This window comes from Coregonus lavaretus, assembly GCF_964263955.1.
Source record: "Coregonus lavaretus genome assembly, chromosome: 27".
Lineage (NCBI taxonomy): Eukaryota > Metazoa > Chordata > Actinopteri > Salmoniformes > Salmonidae > Coregonus > Coregonus lavaretus.
In genome coordinates this window covers 33,328,339-33,354,330 of record NC_140014.1, presented here as the reverse complement: position 1 = coordinate 33,354,330, position 25,992 = coordinate 33,328,339, and the positions used below count along the sequence as shown (strand labels likewise).

The 25,992-nt window shown below is 44.8% G+C and overlaps 1 protein-coding gene across 1 annotated transcript in view; it reads right to left on the bottom strand.

The window, feature by feature from the left end:
• Positions 1–4,954: 4,954 nt before the first annotated feature.
• The window catches only part of npas3 (neuronal PAS domain protein 3), a gene marked incomplete at both ends in the record, with an annotated part of 490,733 nt that continues 469,695 nt past the window's right edge, over positions 4,955–25,992 (bottom strand). Inside the window, 5 exons of the mRNA XM_084144362.1 lie at positions 4,955–6,408; positions 7,142–7,257; positions 7,894–8,041; positions 21,960–22,066; positions 23,523–23,716. Of these exons, the coding sequence (XP_084000488.1) occupies positions 4,955–6,408; positions 7,142–7,257; positions 7,894–8,041; positions 21,960–22,066; positions 23,523–23,716 (2,019 nt within the window). The remainder of the gene's footprint in view (positions 6,409–7,141; positions 7,258–7,893; positions 8,042–21,959; positions 22,067–23,522; positions 23,717–25,992) is intronic.

Below are 25,992 nucleotides of genomic sequence, written 5' to 3'. Positions count from 1 at the left end.
ACAACATGTTACATTGACTATAATTCCATTACACCATTTCTGATCCATCACATGCCTTACTCTTATTTTCCTGCATAAGTAAAAGCAGGAACTGCCATTTATTCCAATTAGACTGATTTTGGATTCCTCCCTGACCAAGATGGCTGCCATTTCTGGCCCATTATGGAACTTTGAAGGTTTAAGACATATCCCCTCTAGTAATGTAATAGGATCTCTATGGTTGAGACCCGAACTGAGTTTCCCCCCCAAAAAAATTATGTTGCTTATGCCTGGAGCCGGCCCTGCATTCAAATTATCATGGGGCCAACGTCAGACTTGCTGTTCTCATAGGGGGCCATTTCATTTACCAGGTGTAACACCTAAAAAACTGTTATTACCAGGTTTCGAAACATCAAAGTTACCAGATTTCCGATACACCATAAAGGAAAAAGAAGAAAATCACTCAAAATGCTCATACCATTTACTGCATTTATTACAGATGTAGTTAGTCATTTATCACATTTAATATGAAAAATGATATTAACAGATTATGCTCATTAAAAAAACACCAATAGAGAGAGACATTTGATGGCTTGGGCATCCTTTTTGTAGACAGGTCTTGTCGGCAATATCTGGGGAAAGTGTTCAAAATGTTTAATACATTTTCTTCTGCTTAGTGCCTTAGTTTAATGGTTGACTCATTACTCAAATCAAACGTATCTGCAAATAACTAAGTTATTTCTTAAGAAGTCAGTGTTTTCGATGCATTTCCACTAGACCTCTCTCTATGCATGATATTGGGCAAACAAAATGAGAGACAGAACATCGTAGAGGACATAGTTTGAAAGACAGTTTCAGCTTTAAACTGGTATCATACCACAGTGACATTGACAAGATCGTCAGATTGTCAGTCCAAGATAATGACGTGTGTGTGTTATTCCATGTGATGATAGTCGCTTCATTTATCCTGTTGTTAAAGTATTTAATGATCACAGTATTGTTTATTTATCCATGGGTGAGCTAACATCATACTGTGTGTGCTTTCATCTAAGTGACAATGTGAGTTAAATCAGTGTACTGTAACAACCAGTACTAGCTGCACTCTGATTAATGATGTGACCAATCAGACTACATTAAATAATGAACAGAGTATTCTGATTGGAGGGGAATGAACCCAGACTGTGGTCTGACATAGCTACCATTATGGCAGGATTTGTAAGTGTGAACATACAGTACCTGAATGGATGTCCCAGCAATATACACAGATTCCAACTTTTTCAAGCAAGATCAGAAAAGAAAGGCAGAAAGAAAGAAAAACTGAGGCAGCTTACTGAGGTGTGGGGCATTCATTGAGATGGTTGCATGTAAAAGAAATGATGCCAGATATTAGCAAATCCAAGAGAAGTTTATTATGAATATGGCACCTGTAAGATGGTAAAAAAAAAAGTGTTACAGACAGAAAACAACCATGGATGATGATGACATTTTTCTTTGAACGGATGGAAACCTACAAAAGTATAAAATAACCCTGTTGTAAAATGAAGTATGTACATTTCTGAAATTGCAGCATTATTCAAAAATGGAAACAAAAATGTTTTTCAAAAAAATATACAAAATAAGCCAGGCACTCAAAGTTAGCTTCAGTTAGTTGTTTTTTTTCTTCAAAGAAAAAAACAAATAAAATAAAAGTTATATTTTTAATATTTTAATTTGTTTGTATTTAGAATTTATAACACTGTTAACATTGATACTAAGAGAATCCCTTTCTCCTGTAGTATTCATCTACTTGGTTCCTCATAAAATAATCTGTATAATTGTACAAGAAATAGTTAAAAACACAGACACAGTCTTCACAGGTAATGAAGTGATTTTTCATATTTAAACTTTAAACACTATGTATCTGACAGTAGCTGAGATTAGTTTAAGTTTAAATCACCAGCAATTCATTTTGACACAACACAGAGACATTAAAACAGCTCATCCCGCTGTTCTGTTGTAACATATGGGTGTATTTCCTGGTCCGTCCACAGTGTCTGTTTTAAGTGAGCTGTGCCCCGATCCGTCTCATCCCGCTTCGCTACATCGTAGAAAACACTAACATCTAGGATAGAATCAATCTCAAGAGGTGACACCAAGCTCTGCAGGAACCATTTCACCATTCCAACCAACTAACCCCAAATTTTAATATATATTTTTTCACAACATTTATTTCATGACCTGGATTTGATTAACAACACATCTACACAGAAACCACAGACACTGTTTCCTGATGTAGGGGAGTAGCCTGATTCAGTTCAAAAGACAAAGGCTCCCCCTCCCTTTGTTGGACAGACTAAAAAACACTGAACGTTGAGACAAAGCTGCTGGACCAAACAAAATAAAGTAAACCAAACAATCAACTTAGTACAATCAACATGCATTTCCAAAACATCTATAAAAATAGATTTATAGTGCGAAATATTTTTTCTTTTAATTTCTTTAGAAATTTTTAAAATTGTTTATTGTCCTGAAATACTACCGTCATCTTTTTGTCCTGTGAGTTGCATGGTCCTTGAAGTCAACAGGTTTGATGGAAACCAATGAAATACACCCAATGCATACAAGAAGCCCAAGGGACTCTGGGAATGTTTCACAACTGAGGCTTTTATGGTTCCAGTCTAGAAGATACATCTAAATGCTACTTTAGCTTTTTGTCATAATTTTTCCATAGGTAAATGCAAGCTGGAAACTGTAATCCCAGAATTCCTCAATGGCAAAAAAACGGCTCCTTAAACCTTTGAGCTAGTTAAGAGTCTTCTATCTCTGAGAGAAAGAGAGGTCTGTAGACTACACAACAGCAAAGCAACAGCAGAAACAGAAAGAAATACAGACAAAAGGAAGCAGCAGAAAGGTGACGCTACATTGGAAGGCCACCACACCAAATCCACTAACCTCCACGGTTCACTAAGACTGCAGAGGAGACAGAGAGGGTTACAAACGTTCCCTGTCCAACCCCAGACTACAGATAAAGCACAGCGAAGACAAAACAGCTACATCAGCTCAGTAACACTGCATATAGTAACACACACTGAAATCGCTATGGAGACTGACAGCCAGTGACACTTACACATTGTACACGTTTACGGTTATCACGCTTGGTAATAGATGACTTGATGGACGGCTGTCAAAAGATGAAGTGACAGTTTTTCCATTTTATGAAAATTTTCTAAACAACAATCACAGTGTTCTTAACACCAAACTGTGAGATAACTTTTTTGGCAACAGAGAAAAAAATTAGGGAATGTGATCTTTCCAAAAACGTATATTCCGTTTTGATTGAAATGCATGTCCTTATTACAATCTCCTTGATATGTGGTTTCAGGAATCCGAAAATGGCTGATGGAAGAACTGATTTGGGAGACTGACGTTGATAGTAGTGAGGTTTAGGATGTAAAAGAAAGAGGAAGGGTAGAAAAAACAACTGACAAAAGCCGGTCAAAGTTAAACATTCATTTTTCAAGTTAATGATGCAAATTAGCCTCTGTTACACTGAGACTAGAAAGTGATCTAGTAAAAAAAAATCCAAACAAAGTCAACCTGCTCCATATAGGTATATTCTATCCTTCAGGCCCAATCTGATTGAACCTTTGAACTTGACTGAGGGGAGTAGTAATGAACATAAAAATATGTTGATTAGAGGATTGACTTAACTGAAGAAAGAAAATCTCCCCAGCTGTCACTCAATCACTCATCTCTGTGAGAGAGCTGTGGAACAGAACCTACATCAGCCCGCTGAAGGAGGGTAGTAACTTGATGGAACAGGAGCACCATGGATCTGCAGAGAACGAGTGCGTTCCAAATGGCACCCTATTCCCTAAATAGTGCACTACTTTTGACCAGGGCATGGGCCCTGGTCAAAAGTAGTGCACTATTTAGGGAATAGGGTGTCATTTGAGATGTAACCAAGGAAATGGAACTGGGAGAATACTTTTATCTCGTACTGACCTGTACTTGTTCCAAATTCCTGGGATTTATAACATTCTATTCACAGGTAAATACCCGGCTAAAATTGCTTTTTTAATGCTTGATTTGCAAGTTAAATCTGTTCTATAAAAAAAGAAACAAAATTAATTATAAAATAAACTACTATACCCTCATTATGATCTAACCTTAAAACCTACTTCTTAAGGTTATTTCTATGACAATGTCAAACAGAGTAACATCCTTTTGTCTTAGTCAACCTTGATCACATCAAGATATGGAGCAAAATCATCTAAGGGTTTCTTTCCATAGAAATATATCTTCCACCATCATTCTTTAAATACACTAGACATCTTCATAAAGATGCAACATAATCAACTCAAATAAAAATAATTATAAACTGGGTGGTTCGAGCCCTGAATGCTGATTGGCTGACAGCCGTGGTATATCAGACCGTATACCATGGGTATGACAAAACATGTATTTTTACTGCTCTAATTATGTTGGTAACCAGTTTATAATAGCAATAAGGCACCTCGGGGGTTTGTGATATATGGCCAATATACCACGGCTAAGGGCTGTATCCAGGTACTCCGCGTTGCGTCGTGCGAACAACAGCCCTTAGCCGTGGTATATTGGCCATATACCACACCTCCTCGGGCCTTATTGCTTAAGTTTACCCAAGACTCCAGTAGGAGACAAACGGTAATATGAATTCTCTGCTGGCAAAAATGAATTCTTTACAATAAAGAATAGTCAGTTTAGTTTGATCAGAGAAAATGTCATCGATCATACTGTAAGAGGAGTAAGAAGAGGATGAGAGATTGATAGAGTGGGAGTCAATAGAGAGAGAGAGAAAAGCTAGAAAGACATGGAGCCATTCATTTATATTACACAAGCTCAATTGCTCAAATTCAAAGTGCTAGAATATATTTATTTCCCACTTGAAACACAGTCCTATGCCTCAAAGAGTCTTTGACAGTTGAACACAGTAATATGGTCTTGGTGTTTTGCTTTAATCTTCTTCGTGCTCCAGTGTTTGTGTGGTGTGTATCCCGTTACTGTAGACAGGGAATGGAAGAGTGGAGAACAGTCCCTCTGCCGTGGTGAATACATTGGCTGCTGGCATCTGGGTGAGGCTGGCGCCGGACACGGTACCCCCAAAGGGGCCAGCCATGTTGAGCCGGTGGACGTGATGATACAGCATCTCCATGGGCGTCTTGGGGTCGATGCCGAAGCCGGGGCTACCGTTGACATCCACAAAGTTCATAGCGTGGGCAACGTTGTTGGGCAGCAGGTTGGCGCCTGCCTGCATGGCCAGGGTGACGTCGGCGGGGGCGTAGCGGATGGTGCCAGTGGTGTAGACCCGTGAGGCGGCAGTGTTGGTCGTGGCGAGGGTGCCGGTGACCCGGTGGACCAGTGGAAGCACTACGTTCCCGGCCTGCAGCCTCTGCAGGGCCTCCAGGTCGCTGGTGTACAGCAGGGAGGAGCTGGTGGTGGTGGGGGTGCTCTGACCATGCTGTTTGTCGCGCGGCGAGGCCGAGAGGGGCGGGGACAGGGGGTCGGAGGAGGACCCAGAGCCGGAGGGAGGGGCCAGGCTGGCAGCGCTGGAGGCCGAGGATGGGGCACTGCTATAACCGCTGAAGGAGGGGGGTACGCCCTTCCTGGTACCTCCGCCCCCACCGCCTCCCTCTGTTCCTGGGGGAGTGAGCACTGAATCTGGGATGGAGATCTGCAGACTGCCAGGCTGCGAGGAGGGGAAGGTATCGTGGGCTGGGACGGGCTTTGTCATGCTGTAGGGAGACTCATTCCTGGAGATCTCTCTGTTGGGTGGGTAGTTCCAGATGATGCTGTCATTGTCGAAGTTGATGGGCTCGGACATTTCCGTTTTGATCTTAAGCACAGAGGTACTGGCAGGGGAGGGGGGTGGCAGGAGGGGGGCGTCCCCACCGAAGGTGTGGTGGACCATGGTGCCAGAGCTGGGGGTGGCAGAGGAGAGGCACAGGCGTTTAGAACGACTACCGTCCCATTTCTGCTTTTTCCTCCTCTTCTTACGCTTCTGCTGCTTACTGGCAGCGGGGGCGGCAAGAGTCTCGGTGGCGCTATCACGGTCTTTAAAGCTGTCGTAATCATCATCATCATCATCATCTTCCTCTTCTTCAGAGGAGGACGGCGAGTCGTGCAGCTCCACCCCTCCGTTTCTGTCTCCGTAGTGCTCCACCTTGATGTGCAGGTCCCCCAACCGGCCCAGCCTGCCCTCCTTGGTCTCCAACTCGCAGTCGCTGGGCTCCAGATCGTCCTCGCTCTCCTGGCTCTCTGGGTTGGAGGAGCTGTCTCCCTCCTCCTGACGCCTCATCTCCTGCTCTGAGGACGACTGGCCCTGCTGCTGCTTTTTACTGTCTGTTTCCGGGTCCTCTGTGTTCTCAGTCTGGTTCCCCTTCCCGTCCCACTTGGAGTTCTCGTTGTCTTCTGAGAGAAAGATGCCGTTTAGTACACAGACTTCAACAGCTCTCAAAAAAATCCATGTATACTGCATAAATATCTGTCCAAAATAACCACTAGAAATTAAATAATCTTTCATGCCCTTCATTAAGATCTTTTTAATGTCCAGTATTTTGATATAGAGAGATAGATGGAATATTCCCATTACCACTCAATTAGAAGAGTTTACTTATTAACTCCACCACTGTGTTCTATTGCTGTTATAATAATGTCTGTCTGTCTGTAGCTATGGTGCCTGGTGTGTTGGCTTGGCACCCGATCACCCCCTGGATACTGGAGCAGTGGAGCTCTCCAACCGTACTGTCAGAGTGAGGAGGACAACTCTACCCAGCAGCAGCTGGCATGGGCCACAACCCTCACCATGCCCGCTGGCATAGGGGGCACTGAGGGAGGCCTGGTGCCAATGGCCAATATACTGGCTCTTCCCTCAGACTGTCACCCAAAATCACCTTCTCCTCCCCCCTCCTGCCCCCTTGGCTGTGCTCCATTGAATATGTTTAATTCAACATTTTCTTCAAACTAATGATGAGGGCTTTTCTCCTCTTTCTCCATGCAAGGCCACCGTATAATACAAGGTATGCTTGCTCTTAGGGAGTTTAGGCCAGGTTATACTGTAAAGCACTTTGTGACAACTGTTTTTGTAAAAAGGGTTTTATCAATGCCCTTATATTGATTTATTGATTTATTGATGGTACCGTACCAGAGTTCTCCTTGGACTCGGACTCAGAGTCGGACGTCTCTGAAGACTCTGAGGCTTTCTCTGGAAGGTTGGGCAGCTGGGCGATGTCCATGGGCGTGTCCTTGTACTCTGGATTACTGCAGGAACAGACAATGGAGACAACCAGAGGTCTTTATTAGCTGGATTACTACAGGAACAGACAACCAGAGGTTTTTATAATCTGGATTACTGCAGGAACAGTCAATGGAGACAACCAGAGGTCTTTATTATCTGGATTACTACAGGAACAGACAACCAGAGGTTTTTATAATCTGGATTACTGCAGGAACATACAACCAGAGGTCTTTATAATCTGGATTACTGCAGGAAAACACAATAGAGACAATCAGAGGAAGATTAAGTCAGTGAGCATGTTTAAATGCACACTAATAATTAGATATTAAACGGATTATGGCAGTAGGCAGATTATGCAATAGTCATGTACACTACCGGTCAAAAGTTTTAGAACACCTACTCATTCAAGGGTTTTTCTTTATTTAAACTATTTTCTATACTGTAGAATAATAGTGAAGACCTCAAAACTATGAAATAACACATATGGAATTATGTAGTAACCAAAGAAGTGTTATATTTTAGATTCTTCAAATAGCCACCATTTGCCTTGATGACAGCTTTGCACATAGGGAAAAGAGTGCCATTTTGGAAGCAGACTGTTTCTGGGCGCTGGCTGGCTGTCATGTGTTGGGTGGTTCACAGATGGAGCCCAGCCTTACCTGAGTACGTAGTTGACCCAGATTATGTTCTTTTCATTGGCGTTCTTAGCATTGATGGCGATGGTGGCACTGGACTGGATCCAGATGTACCCACCGTTCTTCTGGATCCAGCGGTAGTACTTGGTCACACACTGGCCCTTGTTTATCACTGGGGGTGGAGAGAGGGGAGAGGATAAAGAGGTAAGAGGAGAGACGAGGGGAGAGGAGAGAGGAGGGGGAGGAGAGAGGAGGGGAGAGGAGAGAGGAGGGGGAGGAGGATAGAGGAGGGGGAGGAGGGGAGAGGAGAGGAGAGAGGAGGGGGAGGAGAGAGGAGGGGAGAGGAGAGAGGAGGGGAGGAGAGAGGAGGGGGAGGAGAGAGGAGGGGAGAGGAGAGAGGAGGGGAGAGGAGAGAGGAGGGGGAGGTGAGAGGAGGGGAGAGGAGAGAGGAGGGGGAGGAGAGAGGAGGGGGAGGAGAGAGGAGGGGAGAGGAGAGAGGAGGGGAGAGGAGAGAGGAGGGGGAGGAGAGAGGAGGGGGAGGAGAGAGGAGGGGAGAGGAGAGAGGAGGGGAGAGGAGAGAGGAGGGGGAGGAGAGAGGAGGGGGAGGAGAGAGGAGGGGAGAGGAGAGAGGAGGGGAGAGGAGAGAGGAGGAGGAGGAGAGAGGAGAGAGGAGAGAGGAGAGAGGAGAGAGGAGAGAGGAGAGAGGAGGGGAGAGGAGAGAGGAGAGAGGAGAGAGGAGAGAGGAGAGAGGAGAGAGGAGAGAGGAGAGAGGAGGGGAGAGGAGAGAGGAGGGGGAGGAGAGAGGAGGGGAGAGGAGAGAGGAGGGGAGAGGAGAGAGGAGGGGAGGAGAGAGGAGAGAGGAGAGAGGAGAGAGGAGAGAGGAGAGAGGTGGGGGAGGAGAGAGGGGAGAGGAAAGAGAGGAGAGACAAGGAGAGAGGAGAGAGGAGAGAGGAGAGAGGAGAGGAGAGAGGAGAGAGGAGAGAGGAGAGAGGAGAGAGGAGAGAGGAGAGAGGAGGGGAGAGGAGAGAGGAGGGGGAGGAGAGAGGAGAGAGGAGAGAGGAGAGAGGAGGGGAGAGGAGAGAGGGGAGAGGAAAGAGAGGAGAGACGAGGAGAGAGGAGAGAGGAGAGAGGAGAGAGGAGGGGAAAGGAGAGAGGAGAGAGGAGAGAGGAGAGAGGAGAGAGGAGAGAGGAGAGAGGAGGAGAGAGGAGAGAGGAGGGGGAGGAGAGAGGAGCGGAGAGGAGAGGAGAAGAGGAGAATAGATAGAGGAGAGAGGGATAGCGGGGAGGAAAGAAAGAAAGAAAGATAGGAGAGAGAGCATCAGGTGGCGTCCAACAGCTGTGCGAGGGGGCTGTGCTGCTCTCTGCTCTAGCTACCTTCATTAATCAAGTTCTCTGAATGGCTAAAACAGGAACGTTGCACAGGGCACACTATTAAATACCTCAGAGGACAGTGTGTGTGCTGATCTGGAAACCAACGATGAGGGAACAATGCAGATGTAATGAATGAGTCAATCGGGACTACTTATGAATGAGTACATCATGGTGCAACTCTATAGGTGTGTGATTTCAGGACAGAAACAGAATACACATTGTACATTTTAGTCATTTAGCAGACACTCTTATCCAGAGCCACTTACAGTTAGTGAGTGTATACATTTTCATACTTTTTTCATACTGGCCCCCCGTGGGAAACAAACCCACAACCCTGGCGTTGCATGCGCCATGCTCTACCAACTGAGCTACACGGGGCCCACAGACTAGTTTGTTAGTTAGATATAGAGATTGAATTTGTATTTATGGGTCTTGATTTTGTGGGTAGGGTTAGGCAAGGGGTGTAATTATAGGGTAGATGCTTAAAATCTATAAATAAAATAAAATAATTGTGTGTATGCATCACTGTGTCTGTCTGCTTTGAGGCTGGCTGCAGTGAGCCTCTCCCACCACCAGGTGGCACTGTGACTCTGTAACAGCTACTAACAACACTTCACTACACTACACTACACTACACTACACTACACTACACTACACTACATTACACTACACTCTGCCGGTTGTGTCCTTGCCTGGTCTGCCTGTGCATAAGTGAAGATGCTCTGGCAGTTGCAATAAATCTGGCTAAATTAACCGCTCAATGATCTCAATCAATATGTATTTGCATTGATCATGGTGCTCTAAAACAGAAACAGTCAGAATCTGAGCAAGGTAGGAAATGCATATTCTTAGTTTAATTACAGCTACAAATAGTCTCTACCATAAAAAGAGTTCCACGAAGGGGGATGATTTATATAAAAATAATGCCAGTAATGAAAAACTATTAGGAACTAATAGCATTGTTTAAGAAACCTTCCCAAGGGTTCTAATAATTGACTTTAGATCACTGACTGCTTTCTTTTCCAATATATATATAATTAATAGAAAAGACAAGGAAATTGAAAAATATTACTTGTTTAGTACTGAGGAGGTACAGTATACTGTAGTGCAGGGATGGGCAACTGGCTGCCCGTGGATACATTTCCAAAGACACAAAATATATATACACTACCAGTCAAAAGTTTGGACACACCTACTCATTCAAGGGTTTCTCTTTATTTTTACTATTTTCTACATTGTAGAATAATAGTGAAGACATCAAAACTGTAAAATAACACTTATGGAATCATGTAGTAAATCAAAATATATGTTATATTTGAGATTCTTCAAAGTAGCCACCCTTTGCCTTGATGACAGCCTTGCACACTCTTGGCATTCTCTCAACCAGCTTCAGTCACCTGGAATGCATTTCAATTAACAGGTGTGCCTTGTTAAAAGTTAATTTGTGGAATTCCTTTCCTTCTTAATGCATTTGAGCCAATCAGTTGTGTTGTGACAAGGTTGGGGTTGTATACAGAATATAGCCCTATTTGGTAAAAGACCAGGTCCATATTATGGCAAGAACAGCTCAAATAAGCAAAGAGAAACGAAAGTCCATCATTACTTTAAGACATGAAGGTCAGTCAATCTGGAAAATGTCAAGAACTTTTAAAGTTTCTTCAAGTGCAGTCGCAAAAACCATCAAGCGCTATGATGAAACTGGCTCTCATGAGGACCGCCACAGGAAAGGAAGACCCAGAGGTACCTTTACTACAGAGGATACGTTCATTAGAGTTAACTACACCTCAGATTGCAGCCCAAATAAATGCTTCACAGAGTTCAAGTAACAGACACATTTCAGCATCAACTGTTCAGAGGAGTCTGTGTGAATCAGGCCTTCATGGTCGAATAGCTGCAAAGAAACCACTACTAAAGGACACCAATAAGAAGAAGAGACTTGCTTGGGCCAAGAAACACGAGTAATGGACATTAGACCGGTGGAAATCTGTCCATTGGTCTGATGAGTCCAAATTGGAGATTTTTGGTTCTAACCGCCGTGTCTTTGTGAGACGCAGAGTAGGTGAACGGAAGGTCTCCGAATGTGTGGTTCCCACCGTGAAGCATGGAGGGGGAGGTGTTATGGTGTGGGGGTGCTTTACTGGTGACACTGTCAGTGATTTATTTAGAATTCAAGGCACAGTTAACCAGCATGGCTACCACAGCATTCTGCAGCGATACGCCATCCCATTTGGTTTGCGCTTAGTGGGACTATCATTTGTTTTTCAACAGGACAATGACCCAACATACCTCCAGGCTGTGTAAGGGCTATTTGACCAAGAAGAAGCGTGGTGGAGTGCTGCATCAGATGACCTGGCATTCACAATCACCCGACCTCAACCCAATTGAGATGGTTTGGGATGAGTTGGACCGCAGAGTGAAGGAAAAGAAGCCAACAAGTGCTCAGCATATGTGGGAACTCCTTCAAGACTGTTAGAAAAGCATTCCAGGTGAAGCTGGTTGAGAGAATGCCAAGATTGTGCAAAGCTGTCATCAAGGCAAATGGTGGCTACTTTGAAGAATCTCCAATATAAAATATATTTTGATTTGTTTAACACTCTTTTGGTTACTACATGATTCCATATGGGTTATTTCATAGTTTGATGTCTTCACTATTTTTCTACAATGTAAAAAAATGTGAAAATAAATAAAAACCCTTGAATGAATAGGTGTGTCCAAACTTTTGACTGGTAGATTCTATTTTGGGCCCACTGTTGTTTATTTTGTATATCAACAACATTGGGGATCCTATTGAAACAGTGTCATTTTTATGCAGATGATGCTGTTCTTTATTCAAGTGGTAGTAGTTTATCTTTAGCTTTTGAAAATGCCCAAAGAGCATTTAACACCATACAACAGAATCTGTATGATTTGAAGCTGGTTCTGAATTCGGGTAAAACAAAATGCATGTATTTTCAAATGCCAGGCATGTTACTAATCATGTCATTGCTACATTGGATGGGCATACTATAGAGCAAGTCAAAGTGTATAAATATTTGGGAGTGTGGGTGGATGACAAGCTGAGCTTCACTGTTCATGTGGAGAACTTGATAAGGAAGCTCAAGCTGAGAATAGGTTTAAACACTTGATCGATGTAAATATCATAGAAGAGTGTAATTGTCTTTAGGACAGCTGTTTTTTAGTTATGACATTCGTGTTTCTTTACGTAATATGTAATTGTTGTACTGTATGTGTGTAGAAAATAGTAAAAATAAAGAAAAACCCTTGAATGAGTAGTTGTGTCCAAACTTTTGACTGGTAATGTATATATCGTTTTTTAAACTAAGTTGGGGTCTGAACTTACTGTTGAAAGTTAGAATACTAGAATACAAAAGTTGCAATTTCGAAAAATTAGGTTGTGAATTAGCAGTTTTTCTCTTGTTATGTTAGTCAATTAGCCCATATTAGCCCATGTTAGCATTTACATTTTTTTATTGATAAGTTAGTCTAGCGGCCAGCTATCTAAACTTGTAGTAATCATGGTTTAATTACCGCTGCAAACATTTCTCACCACCCTATGGCAAAATGTGTAGAATTGCAGGAAATTAACTCTACACTTAAATAGTTAACTCCTAGTATAAACCTTGATTGTTTATACTAGGAGTTAACAATGATATGATATACACAATATACTACATTTGAAAAGGGAGAGATATAAACAATATTTATATTATTTTCAGTTGAATAGTCATTTATGATTATCCAACTATCCAAATATTGGATTTAAACTGCACCTACAATATTTGGGAACGGTAAATGTGGTGGTTCTAATATTTATTTGAAATAATTAAGAATTTATATACTGGATCTTTATACTGTGTCTGCTGTGAGGATATTGATTCATAATATTGGTACTCATTTATTATTTTAGAATGTATTTATTACCATATTTCTTTCAAGTAAAAAATAAACATTTTCTAACCCTAACCCTAATCTTGGTAAATAACTTGACAAATTAAGTATACACGACAAACTCAAAATTCTACAGTCATATTCTAATTTCAGGCCCAGACCTGGACCTCTACAGTATAGCAAGTGAACTGTATATCCATGAAGACACCAGACCTGGACCTCTGTATCTCTCTGCCTTTGAACGGCAGATACACCAGATCTCTCTCATCAGTATTAGCGTCAATACATTTAAATTTGAGTAGATGCTCTTATCCAGAGAAACTTAGAGTATCAATTATTGTTAAGTGCCTTGCTCAAAGGCACATCGACAGATTTTTCACCTAGTCGGCTCTGTGATTTAAACCTGCGACCTTTCGGTTACTGGCCCAACACTCTTAACCGCTAGCTTACCTGTCCTACCCAATACACTCCACCCCTGGCTTACCTGGCACAATGTCTTTGCAGGTGATTCTTATTTTTTAACCCTTTTCACTTACAGTGCCATTTAATCAATCAGGGGCCTGCTTGCGCCTATTTATTTAGTGTTAATGAAGGCCGGTGTTTTCCGGTGCCGGATTTGTCCGCTAGCTTTTGGAGGCATGAAAAGGAATATGAGCCCTTTAATCTGTCTCTCTCTCCTGCAGCCCCAGGCATGCCTGTAGGATGGCTTCACTTTCCTCTACTCCCTCTCTCTCGCTGTGAGCCTCTTCTCTCTCTCTCCTCTCCTCTCTTCTCCTTCTGTCCTTCAGTTTGTTTTAATCACTTGGATCCTTTCCATAATGGTGACTACCTTTCAGATAACCTTTACCTCAAGTGGCCTTGGCTTGCGACAAGGGGTGTCACCCACAGGAGGCTGCTGAGGGGAGGACAGCTCATAATAATGGCTGGAATGGATTAAGTGGAATGGTATCAAACACATGGAAACCATGTGTTTGATGAGTTCGATACCATTCCATTGATTCCGTTCCTGCCATTACTGTGAGCCCGTCCTCCCCGATTAAGGTGCCACCAACCTCCTGTGGTGTCACCGTCTGTGGAATAGACGCTCACCCGCTGCTGTGTGAGGGTTTCACGCTCACAGCGGCCGGGTGTCAGGGTTTCCTGCTCCAGGTTGAACTCTACCTAGCAACCATCCACCCGGTGCCCTCGGGATACGAGAGCGTGTCCGCCCTCATCTCCTGTCTGTCCGGCAAGGCGCTGGAGTGGGCCAATGCCGAGTGGGGGGGAATAGACGCCGCTACTGTCAACTGTGCGGAGTTCACCCGCCGCTTCAGGGCAGTATTCGATCATCCACCAGAGGGTAAAGCAGCGGGTGAGCGTCTATTCCACCTTAGACAGGGGAGGAGGAGCGCACAGGAGTTTGCGCTGGACTTCCGGACGCTGGCTGCCAACGCGGGATGGAATGAGAGGGCCCTCATCGACCACTACAGATGCAGCCTGAGGGAGGACGTGCGTCGGGAATTGGCCTGCAGGGACACCAACCTCAGCTTCGACCAACTGGTGGACAGGTCAAGAAGGATGGGGGTTTACGCCCGTGTATTGATTACCGTGGTCTCAATCAGATCACAATCAAATACAGCTATCCTCTCCCTCTGATTGCTAGTATGACGGAGTCATTACACGGGGCGCGATTCTTCACAAAATTGGATCTCAGGAGCGTGTACAACCTGGTGCGCATTAGGGAGGGAGATGAGTGGAAGACAGCATTCAGTACCACCTCGGGTCACTATGAGTACCTCGTCATGCCATACGGTTTAATGAATGCTCCTTCAGTCTTCCAATCATTTGTGGACGAGATATTCCGGGACTTGCATGGACAGGGTGTAGTGGTGCATATTGATGACATTCTAATATACTCCGCTACACGAGCCGAGCATGTGTCCCTGGTGCGTCGAGTGCTTGGTAGACTGTTCGAGCATGACCTGTATGCGAAGTCGGAGAAATGTCTGTTCTTCCAGGAGTCCATCTCCTTCCTGGGACATCGGTTGTCCGCGTCAGTGGTGGAGATGGAGATTGACCGCGTTTCTGCCGTGTGTAATTGGAAGACTCCCACCACGGTGAAGGAAGTGCAGAGGTTCTTGGGTTTTTCCAATTACTACCGGAGGTTTATCCGGGGCTTTGGACAGGTAGCAGCTCCCATTACCTCCCTGCTAAAGGGGGGTCTGGTGCGTCTGCAGTGGTCGGCTGAGGCGGACAGGGCGTTTAGACATCTGAAGGACCTGTTTACCTCGGCTCCGGTGCTGGCATATCCGGATCCCTCTTTGGCGTTCCAAGTTGAGGTGGATGCGTCCGAGGCTGGGATCGGCGCTGTGCTGTCTCAGCGCTCGGGTACGCCACCAAAACTCCGCCCCTGTGCTTTCTATTCTAAGAAGCTCAGTCCGGCCAAGCGCAATTATGACGTGGGGGACAGGGAGCTGTTGGCTGTGGTTCAGGCCCTGAAGGTGTGGAGGCATTGGCTTGAGGGGGCTAAACACCCTTTTCTCATTCTGACTGACCATCGTAACCTGGAGTACATCCGGGCAGCGAGGAGGCTGAACCCTCGCCAGGCAAGGTGGTCTATGTTTCTCTCCTGATTTGTATTTAAGCTCACCTATAGACCAGGGTCACAGAACGCTAAGGCTGACGCCCTGTCCCGACTATATGACACAGAGGAGAGGTCCATTGAGCCCACTCCCATACTCCCGGAGTCTTGTCTGGTGGCACCGGTGGTGTGGGAGGTTGATGCGGACATCGAGCGGGCGTTACGTACCGATCCTACTCCCCCACAGTGTCCAGAGGGTTGGAGGTATGTGCCGCTCGAGGTTCGCGATCGATTGATATATTGGGCTCACATGTCACCCTCCTCTGGTCATCCTGGTATTGGTCGGCCAGTGCACTGCCTTAGTGGGAAGTACTGGTGGCCCACTTTAGCTAAGGACGTGAGGGTTTATGTTTCCTCCTGCTCGGTCTGCGCCCAGTGTAAGGCGCCTAGACACCTGCCCAGAGGGAAGTTACAACCCCTACCCGTTCCACAACGGCCGTGGTCTCACCTATCGGTGGATTTTGTCACGGACCTTCCCCCCTCCCAGGGGAACACGACGATCTTGGTCGTTGTGGATCGGTTTTCGAAGGCCTGCCGTCTCATTCCTATGCCAGGTCTCCCTACTGCCCTACAAACTGCTGACGCCCTGTTCACACACGTTTTCCGGCACTACGGGGTGCCTGAGGATATAGTGTCTGATCGGGGTCCCCAGTTCACCTCTAGAGTCTGGAGGGCGTTTATGGAACGTCTGGGGGTCTCGATTAGCCTTACCTCAGGTTTTCACCCCGAGAGTAACGGGCAGGTGGAGAGAGTGAACCAGGATGTGGGTAGGTTTCTGAGGTCCTATTGCCAGGACCGGCAGGAGGAGTGGTCAGGATATATTCCCTGGGCAGAGATAGCCCAAAACTCACTCCGCCACTCCTCCACTAACCTTACGCCTTTCCAGTGTGTGCTAGGTTATCAGCCGGTCCTGGCACCTTGGCATCAGAGCCAGATCGAAGCCCCTGCGGTGGACGAGTGGTTTCGGCGCTCGGAAGAAACCTGGAACGCGGCGCATGTCCATCTGCAGCGGGATATCAGGCGGCAAAAGGCGAGCGCCGATCGCCACCGCAGTGAGGCTCCGGTGTATGCACCAGGAGATCGGGTCTGGCTCTTGACCCGAAACCTGCCCCTTCGCCTGCCCTGCCGGAAGCTGGGTCGGCGGTTTGTGGGGCCATTTAATGTCCTGAGGAGATTGAACAAGGTATGCTATAGGTTACAACTGCCCATTAATTACCGCATTAACCCCTCGTTCCATGTGTCTCTCCTCAGGCCGGTGGTGGCTGGTCCACTCCAGGAGAATGAGATACGAGAGGCTCCTCCGCCCCCGTTGGACATCGAGGGGGCTCCGGCGTACTCAGTGCGTTCCATCTTGGATTTGAGGCGTCGGATGGGGGGCCTGCAGTACCTTGTGGAGTGGGAGGGGTACGGTCCGGAGGAACGGTGCTGGGTCCCTAGGAGGGACATCCTAGATCCCTCCATGTTGAGGGACTTCCACCGGAGTCATCCGACTCGCCCTGCTCCGCGTCCTTCTGGCCGTCCCCGAGGCCGGGGTCGGCGCACGGCTCGGGGGGTACTGTCACAGAAGCAAGGAAGAGGCTGCCCCTCCTCCTTGCTAGGGCAGGCTTCGGCGTTCGTCGTCCCCGGAGTACTAGCTGCCACCGATCTATGTTTCGGTGTTTGTCTAGTTTGTCCTGATTGTTTGCACCGGTTTCCCATTATGTTATATTGTATTCCCTTTATAAACCCCTGTCTCTCATTGGTTATTGTGTGTGATTGTTTTCCGTTAGGTCGGCAGTGCTGGTTGTATGCGTTATTTGTTCCTCCCTGTTTGGAGGTTTGTTTTGTACTTTCTTTACTGTGTTAAGTAAAGTACGTTCTGCCAGTAGTTCGGTGTCCTGCGCTTGACTTCGTTTCCCGCATACACGTCACCTTGACACCGTCATATCAAAGTAAGTAATTTACATCTGTGAAATTGCTTCATGAAAAGTCCTTGCAGTCCATCAGGGTATTATTGTACAGGCAAACATTTTATGAATGAGGGAGGAGACAGGAAGGAATGTTCTCTTCTCTACCGGGTTTTACATTTTTGTCTGGCTTCACAAGAACATTCTGCCTGTGTTGTGGCGAGTGGTGTTCTTCATGTTTTTCTGAGGTACACTCTATTGTGGAAGCCCAAAGTTATTGTTTTCCAAAGCTTTGAATTTACAGCAACTCTGCCTGTGTCTTCAACATTCAACATTTCAGCTGTATTTTGCAGTATCTGTAGAGTGTCCTAACAAGTGAGTTTGTATTAGTCAGTCTGAACGAGTCTCAGGAGACATGTTCTGGTACTATGTCTGGAGGCGGATGGCTTAAGTCCTCAGAGATTTCAGTTATTTCAGTGAGCTACAGTATCTCTCTCCATCTCATGAAAATCATCTATTTTCCCCAGTCTGATATAACAGAGTCACTCAAAACCATTTGTTCCTACGGTGTATGCTACAGTTCAGTTATCAGATCGTCAGACTAATGCATGTCTTGTCTTAACATGTATCCTTCTAGAATGAATTAAAAATAACCTTTCCAGTCATAACACATGCGTTGATCAGTGAAGTATGAACCGTAGCAATGTACATACACACAGTATAGACTTAGTCCATATGAAATGGAGTCTATCTGATCGTTTCCTAGGATACGGTATGAATAAAAAGTTGAGCGACTAAATGGCCATATAATAAAGCTTGGACAAAAGCCAATTCATTTAAACACCTTCTCAAGTCTGGTGGTTCACTTCTGACCTTGCGTCTAGAGAGTTGGAAGTGGAATAATATATTACATTTCCTTCAGATCCAGTGACCTTGTCACCCTGCCTCACCAGCTGATTGCTGCTATTCACACCAAACTTCCACAGTATGTCAGAACATTTTTGGTAACTCTCCCTATGAATACCTTCTTCATAATGCATTATCAGCACATGTATGATGCCTTATGAGCTATGCCCAATGCATGACTTAGCTAGCTGTTAATAGCTGCTCATATACATCTATAACTACATATTTTCAGTTAGTTATCATCACAAAGGCCAAGTTATCATAAGATATGTGGTGATACTGTCACTGATGATGATAATGATGGGGATATGTCATGGGCATTAACCCTTTACACTCGTACCCGTAGACAGGTTGAAAATGGCCGATTTGGGCACTGGTAAGCGCCTAAATTGGAAGAAATTGTCTGTACAGTAACATGTTATACATGACGTCAGAGCTCAGGCTCTGCACTTCACAGCTCTGTATGGGTTTTGACTGACAGCCGTTCTGAACTTGAGCACCGCACGCGACAAGAAGGTGCCCCCATCCCTTCCGCTAATTGGGAAACTTTTGCAAATGTTTGTTGTCTGAGTGAGGGAAATGTTGTAAATTAAGAGGACTCTATGTATTTTGAGACATTGAGGATTATAATAAATACCACTTTGATGTCATACAAGCAAGCCAAACACCCGCGAGTCCAAATGTGCACTTCACATTTCCATATCATAAAACTAATGTCATATACAGGGTCAACGTTTATGATCACTATGTTTGATGTACAGTTACAAGATGACATGGCGTCATACCCTGGGTTGTCCTGAACAGAATGAGCCTATGTTTGTCTATTGTAAAGACCATGCACTCATCACTCCTTTCTATGCACACCAAAATTATGATCTGTTTCCCTGAATTGCCTTGTAAAAGCCTAACACTGTAAGATCTTATTTTATAACTTAGCAAGTCATGTTGGCAATAGAACAAGCTTTCAAGTGATGCCCACATGACCCAGACTGCGATTTAAAATGGGCCGTTTTTGGATTGCGTAAACAACAACAGTAATTGTGTGATGGCGGGGAAGCAGGGCTGTGTGCTTGCTCTAGTTCCTCAACGGGACAGCTAGGAGAGCTCAAAAAAGCATCTTATAGTTGAAGACTCTTCTTTGAGTCATAAAAGTGCATTGAAATGACTTTGGAGAGGTCTGTGGCCACTTGGAGACACCAGTTAGTCCATTCACGCCAACCCTTGTAATATTTTCGAATTGCTCATCGGATAGTTACAATGGCTTTGTTCTCTAACTGTAAATACTGTATAGTAGCCCGTTTGCCAGTCTCTGTTCAGCTATTATATTCCAGACATTGTACTCTGTGTCATTTGTTTAGCATGACAGGAGTGGCAAGGAGTGGAATGACAGCTAAACAGACTAGTACAATGCTGTAATACATCTGAATATTGTTAATTCAACGTGTCAATGTTTTAATTGTATCTGTCCGTAAACAAATAAATAAATGAAATAACTATTTAACAGCACTGCACACTCAACCAATTTCCCGGCTCATGCACTGACTGTAAATTGACTAAAGCCTGGGTGGAGTGTATTAGATAATAGATGGGAGACAGCCAGGGGTAGCTGGAGATATGCAACGGTGGAGCCACTGTTTGCTGCTACTGTCTAGCCTGCCACCTCAATCTGCCTGCTTTAGCCTCAATCTGCCTGCCACCTCAATCTGCCTGCTTTAGCCTCAATCTGCCTGCCACCTCAATCTGCCTGCTTTAGCCTCAATCTGCCTGCCTTATCCTCAATCGGCCTGCCTTATCCTCAATCGGCCTGCCTTATCCTCAATCTGCCTGCCTTATCCTCAATCGGCCTGCCTTATCCTCAATCGGCCTGCCTTATCCTCAATCTGCCTACCTTATCCTCAATCAGCCTGCCTTATCCTCAATCGGCCTGCCTTATCCTCAATCTGCCTGCCTTATCCTCAATCGGCCTGCCTTATCCTCAATCGGCCTGCCTTATCCTCAATCGGCCTGCCATATCCTCAATCTGCCTGCCTTATCCTCAATCTGCCTGCCACCTCAATCTGCCTGCTTTACCCTCAATCTGCCTGCCGCCTCAATCTGCCTTCTGCCTCAATCTGCCTTCTGCCTCAATCTGCCTTCTGCCTTCTGCCTCAATTTGCCTGCATTAGCCTCTCTTATCAATGTGATCCATGGGCAGCCCTCCCTCTCTACTTTCCCTCTGCTGGGTTTCATATCAGCCGCTAATGGACCCAATCTGGTGCATTTTTAAGGCACAGGGACAGTGCAATGCAGCAGTAATTGCGCTCTAATTCAGTTGAACTCCCAATATCTAATCAGACGGCTCCAAATTTCCCAGGCGAGGAGGCAACCCCAAGGACACTCGTCCTCCCACCTAATAAAGCAATTTACACCCTTTACACTTACAATCCAGCATCCAGCACGAAGGAAGGGCCCAGGACGCAGCTCAGCTCACAGATCTCCAATAATGGCAGCCTGCCTAGTACAGTATCCATGTTGCAAAGCCCAATCAAATGGTGCACTGCTCCCGCAACGCCTCCTCAGTGTTTAACCAGCCACAGTAAAGGTTTCATTGGCGAAACATACAGTCCATAGCAAATCATGGCACGTTTTGGAATGAAGAAGTAAAGCAAGCGGAGAGTACCTATAAAAACTGCTCAGGTGGGGTAGAGATGCAAAGACACCTTTGCAAAGATGACCGTTACTCTAAAAGTAAACTTAGCTCAAAGTTGAACGCAAACAAACAAAGAAGGCATGCAGCCATTTAATTAGAAACGTTAGGAGTGAACTTGTGTGGGGTCTTGGTTTCCCGTCTCCCTCCCTGGGGTCTGAAGATCAATGGGATACATATTGACCTATGGGGAGGCTTTCTTTTAATGGCATTTATTTCTACCCCTGAGCTCTGATATTGCAACCCCAGAATATTTCCCCCATCCAAGGTAAGTAAGTCACTGAGGCAGATCATGTGGATCATCTAGATGTTGTCTCTCTAAAGGCCTATTACCCTGATTCAGGGTTTAGCTTATTGGGCTAACCAGGTCTTGTGGCATGTAGGAGATCCGAGTTCAAACCCTAGAAAGTCACAGAGGCAGATCACATGGATCATCTAGATGCTGTCTCTCTACAGGCCGATGACACCTATTCTGTACACTGATAAGATCAGAACAACTTTGTTCTGAACAACAACTGCTCTGTGGTGAAGCAGACGATGACCGATGACTTTGGTGTTTGGGTGGAGAGGAGATGATGCTGGAGATAGTTGTGATGGTTGTCGTGATGGATCACTTCCCATAACAAGAATCACCCTAAATCCGGAAATTTGTTCTGCAATAGTGTGTTCATAATAAGTTGTGATCAATACTGAAATGATGTGGTAACCCTTAAAGTATAGGTATAATACTCACAGTCTAAATGGCTGTGCCGGATGCCCTCCACGTCCTCCGCATGAATAAACTGGTAACACCTCTTCCCTACAATGTCCACTGGCATCAGGTCCATGTAGTCGCTAATTCTAGAACAGGGATTTGAAAAGGATTCAGCATGTGATGACGGCAAGAGAAGAAGCACCAATGGAAACGGAGACAGATTCAAACGGCTCTTAAAATGCGATGTCATTACAGTGTAACCAGATAGAGCATTTTTCTTGTCATCCTGATATGTCAGACTAATGCCTCTGACAAAGATACAGTAAGTATTATACAAACATTCAGGGACAAATGGATATAATGGAACATAGGATTACATTTTTACATTTTAGTCATTTAGCAGACGCTCTTATCCAGAGCGACTTACAGTTAGTGAGTGCATACATTTTCATACTGGCCCCCCGTGGGAAACGAACCCACAACCCTGGCGTTGCAAGTGCCATGCTCTACCAACTGAGCTACAGGATGTCTTCCCATTTCGCGTGATAAAATGCCTATCATTTAGTATTGAATATAATCTATCTATTATTTTTTTGTTCACCCAAAAGCAATCTGTCTACTATCTGTCTTAAATATTGTGTGGTTATTTCTGATATTTCTAGTCTTCCCAAACACCCTATGAAACTCATGAAAGTAGTCCTGATCAGTTTCCCATGTTATTTACCAGAAAGGCTGAGGCTATCTCACTGTAAAACTGACTGTCCAAATGTGATTTCCCCATAAATAACTGACTGTCTGGCAGACAGGGGTAAAAAAAACCCGATCTCAGTGATCTCAATCCCACAGAGATGAGGACAGGTAGCAAAGAAATATAATGTACATGATGAGGTGTACAGTATATAGGTGTGATGAGGTGATTTCGAAGGAGTCAGGCGCAGGAGGGTAAATCACAGAATAACAGGCTTTATTCTGAAACACAGAGTTACACAGAAATGCGTCAAAAACACTGCAGTGCGCAAATCAGGCACACTGGAAAATACAAGGCACACTGGGAAATATCCCAGCGATACAAAATACACGGAGCTCCACCGAGCTTCTCTATCCTCCACAATAAACAATCACACACAAAGACAAGGGGGCAGAGGGAACACTTATACATGTACTGATGAGGGGATATGAACCAGGTGTGTGTAATAAACAAGACAAAACAAATGGAATGATGAGATGAGGAGCGGCAGTGGCTAGAAGGCCCGTGACGACGAACGCCGAAGCCTGCCCGAACAAGGAGAGATGACAGCTTCGGAGGATGTCGTGACAATAGGCCTATTACGATAAGAGCGTCTGCTAAATGACTTAAATGTAAATGTATTACTATGAAATTACAAATACATTATTAAAGCAATTTGTAACAACACTAGCGATTAGTGTGTAACTACCTACACAACTATAAGAGCAACGTAATGCCAAGTTTTGCTGTGGAATTATTTAAGATACTCTTTGAAGAGGTAGGGTTTCAGACGTTTTCAAACGTTACAAATGCATTTCAGTTATGTATTTCACTGCCATGTGGGTACAGTAAAATAAAGTCAAGTCAAGTCTTACCTATTCTCACAGTAGACAATGTTGAGGTCCATGTTGACCCTGGTGACAAACATCTGGCAGTCTATGCGCACCTCGTTGATGGTGGGAGGGGGGAGGGCGTGGGCTACCACCACCATGCCCATGATCTGAATGGGTACCGACCGACTGTGGGTCAACGCCATCTGGATCCTCAGCCTGCCTGTAACATGGATCACCTATAGGAGGGAGAGAGGGGGAGACACAGAGAAAGAGAGAGACAGAGACACACAGAGAAACAGAGAGAGAGATGGAGAGAGAGAGAGAGAGAGAGAGAGAGAGAGAGAGAGAGAGAGAGAGAGAGAAAAAGAGAGAGAGAGCGAGAAGGAGAAAGAGAGAGAGACGGAGAGAGAGAGAGCGAGAGCAAAAGAGAGAGAGCGTGAGAGAGAGAGAGAGAGAGAGAGAGAGAGAGAGAGAGAGAGAGAGAGAGAGCGAGAGAGAGAGAGAGAGTTTTCAGTCCAAAATATTCTAAACACAAAATAGCGAGGGTGGAGGTGAGGACAAATGTTTTCTCCTCAAATGATATTCTACAGAAGAGAAGAGAGAGAGTTGAAGGTCCTAATTATCGCTAGCTTTAAAGTTTTTGCTAAGCTTTAAAGTCTTTGTAGCTCCATTCTGCCCTAGAGGAGGAACTGACTAGATATGCAAACTACACTTTCAGATCCATCCATTTTAATCACTGCCAGGTTAAACCCAGGGGGAATTGTTTTGTAGTCTTTAAACTACTGGCACTGGCCTCTCAGTGGCACACCTCTGAGATTGGTGAGACGCCATTATCATCATTCACACAGACAGATCCTGCTCCCTAAACTCATTCAAAGCCTCAGAGCCTTTCTGCCCCACCAGGGACAGGCAACCCTCAACAATGGGACCCAGACATTGAATGCCAATTGGGAAGAGAGACACAACAAAAAAATAACAGCCCTATTCCAGGCATGTCATTGTTGTTGAAGCTTGGAAAGCTAACAGAACATTGACATGTTACAATGGCCCCATCAGACAGCTGGTCCAGGAGGAAAATGGTTCTGATGGTGTATGATGTCTCCTTTTCAAAGGGAAACCATCAGTGATTGTGACATGCTAGAAGCCATCAACAGTCTCCACAGTTAAATGATACTGACTCCTTTTCCCTGGAGTTTCTAAAGACAAAGAAGAACTGTGAATCATTGTTTCAAACCCATTTTGAATACAACTAAACTACAACGCTGTATAGCACATCCAATGGCATGATGGAACAGTGTTTCTTTTAAAGTGAGTATGAGCCAAGACCGGCTAAAACACATCAAACAGAATGCTAGGCGTTTTGGGGCCGAGGTGTGCAGCCTGTCTAGTGCTTGAAGTCATACTGCTCTGAGAGAGAGAAGAGGAGTGAGACTTTGCTGTCTTTTTAAAGCTGAAGAGTGCAGTGAGACCTTGTTCAATGTCACCAGTGGAATGACTGTGAAGAATAGTTAAGAACAGTTAAAGGTGCTCTCAATCAGCTACCCATCCAGATTATATTCTGTTAGATATGCCCCCCATGATTTTGCAGTTACAGTAATTTCTGTAACATGTTAATCAGCTACTGTGCAGAATATGTGTTAGATATATTTTATGTTTTAGATATATCATATTATTATGAGTTACATGTGATATACATGTCCCAGATATTTTGTAGTTTCAGTAATTTCTGTAACATTTTACATCATGTATGTATTATTTAATCATGTAAATAAAGTCTGGTTGACCCACCCAGAATCACTTTGTTGAATGCATATGAGTGCTACCTACAGTCTGATAGGTGTTATCTAGATCTATGCAGCAAATCAGCCTCCTCACACTCAGACCTGTGTTCACACACTATTTGTGCCAGGCAAGCTAAATCAAGCCCAGATGTAGTATTTTAAATTATTTTAAATAGTACTTGAACCCAGGTCTGATACAGTATGCTGATCAGCCTCACACATCAGACAGACAGTTAGCTGATCAGCCTCACACATCAGACAGACAGTTAGCTGATCAGCCTCACACATCAGACAGACAGTTAGATGATCAGCCTCACACATCAGACAGACAGTTAGCTGATCAGCCTCACACATCAGACAGACAGTAAGCTGATCAGCCTCACACATCAGACAGGCAGTATGCTGTCTATCTTGATCAGACCACAGAGTGACAGCCAGGTAGGTGCTGACACACACTTGACAAGGCTGTTGGTTGGCATGCTTCAATAAGACATCACAGCAGCACAATGAGACCAGGGCAGAGGAAGATTACTAATGACTGTACTGGCTGGATGGAACAAGGCCATGGTGCTCTGCTTCAGATATTTAAATTTTTGTCATTTAGCAGACGCTCTTATCCAGAGCAACTTACAGTTAGTGAGTGCATACATTTTCATACTGGCCCCCCGTGGGAAACGAACCCACAACCCTGGCGTTGCAAGCGCCATGCTCTACCAACTGAGCTACACAGG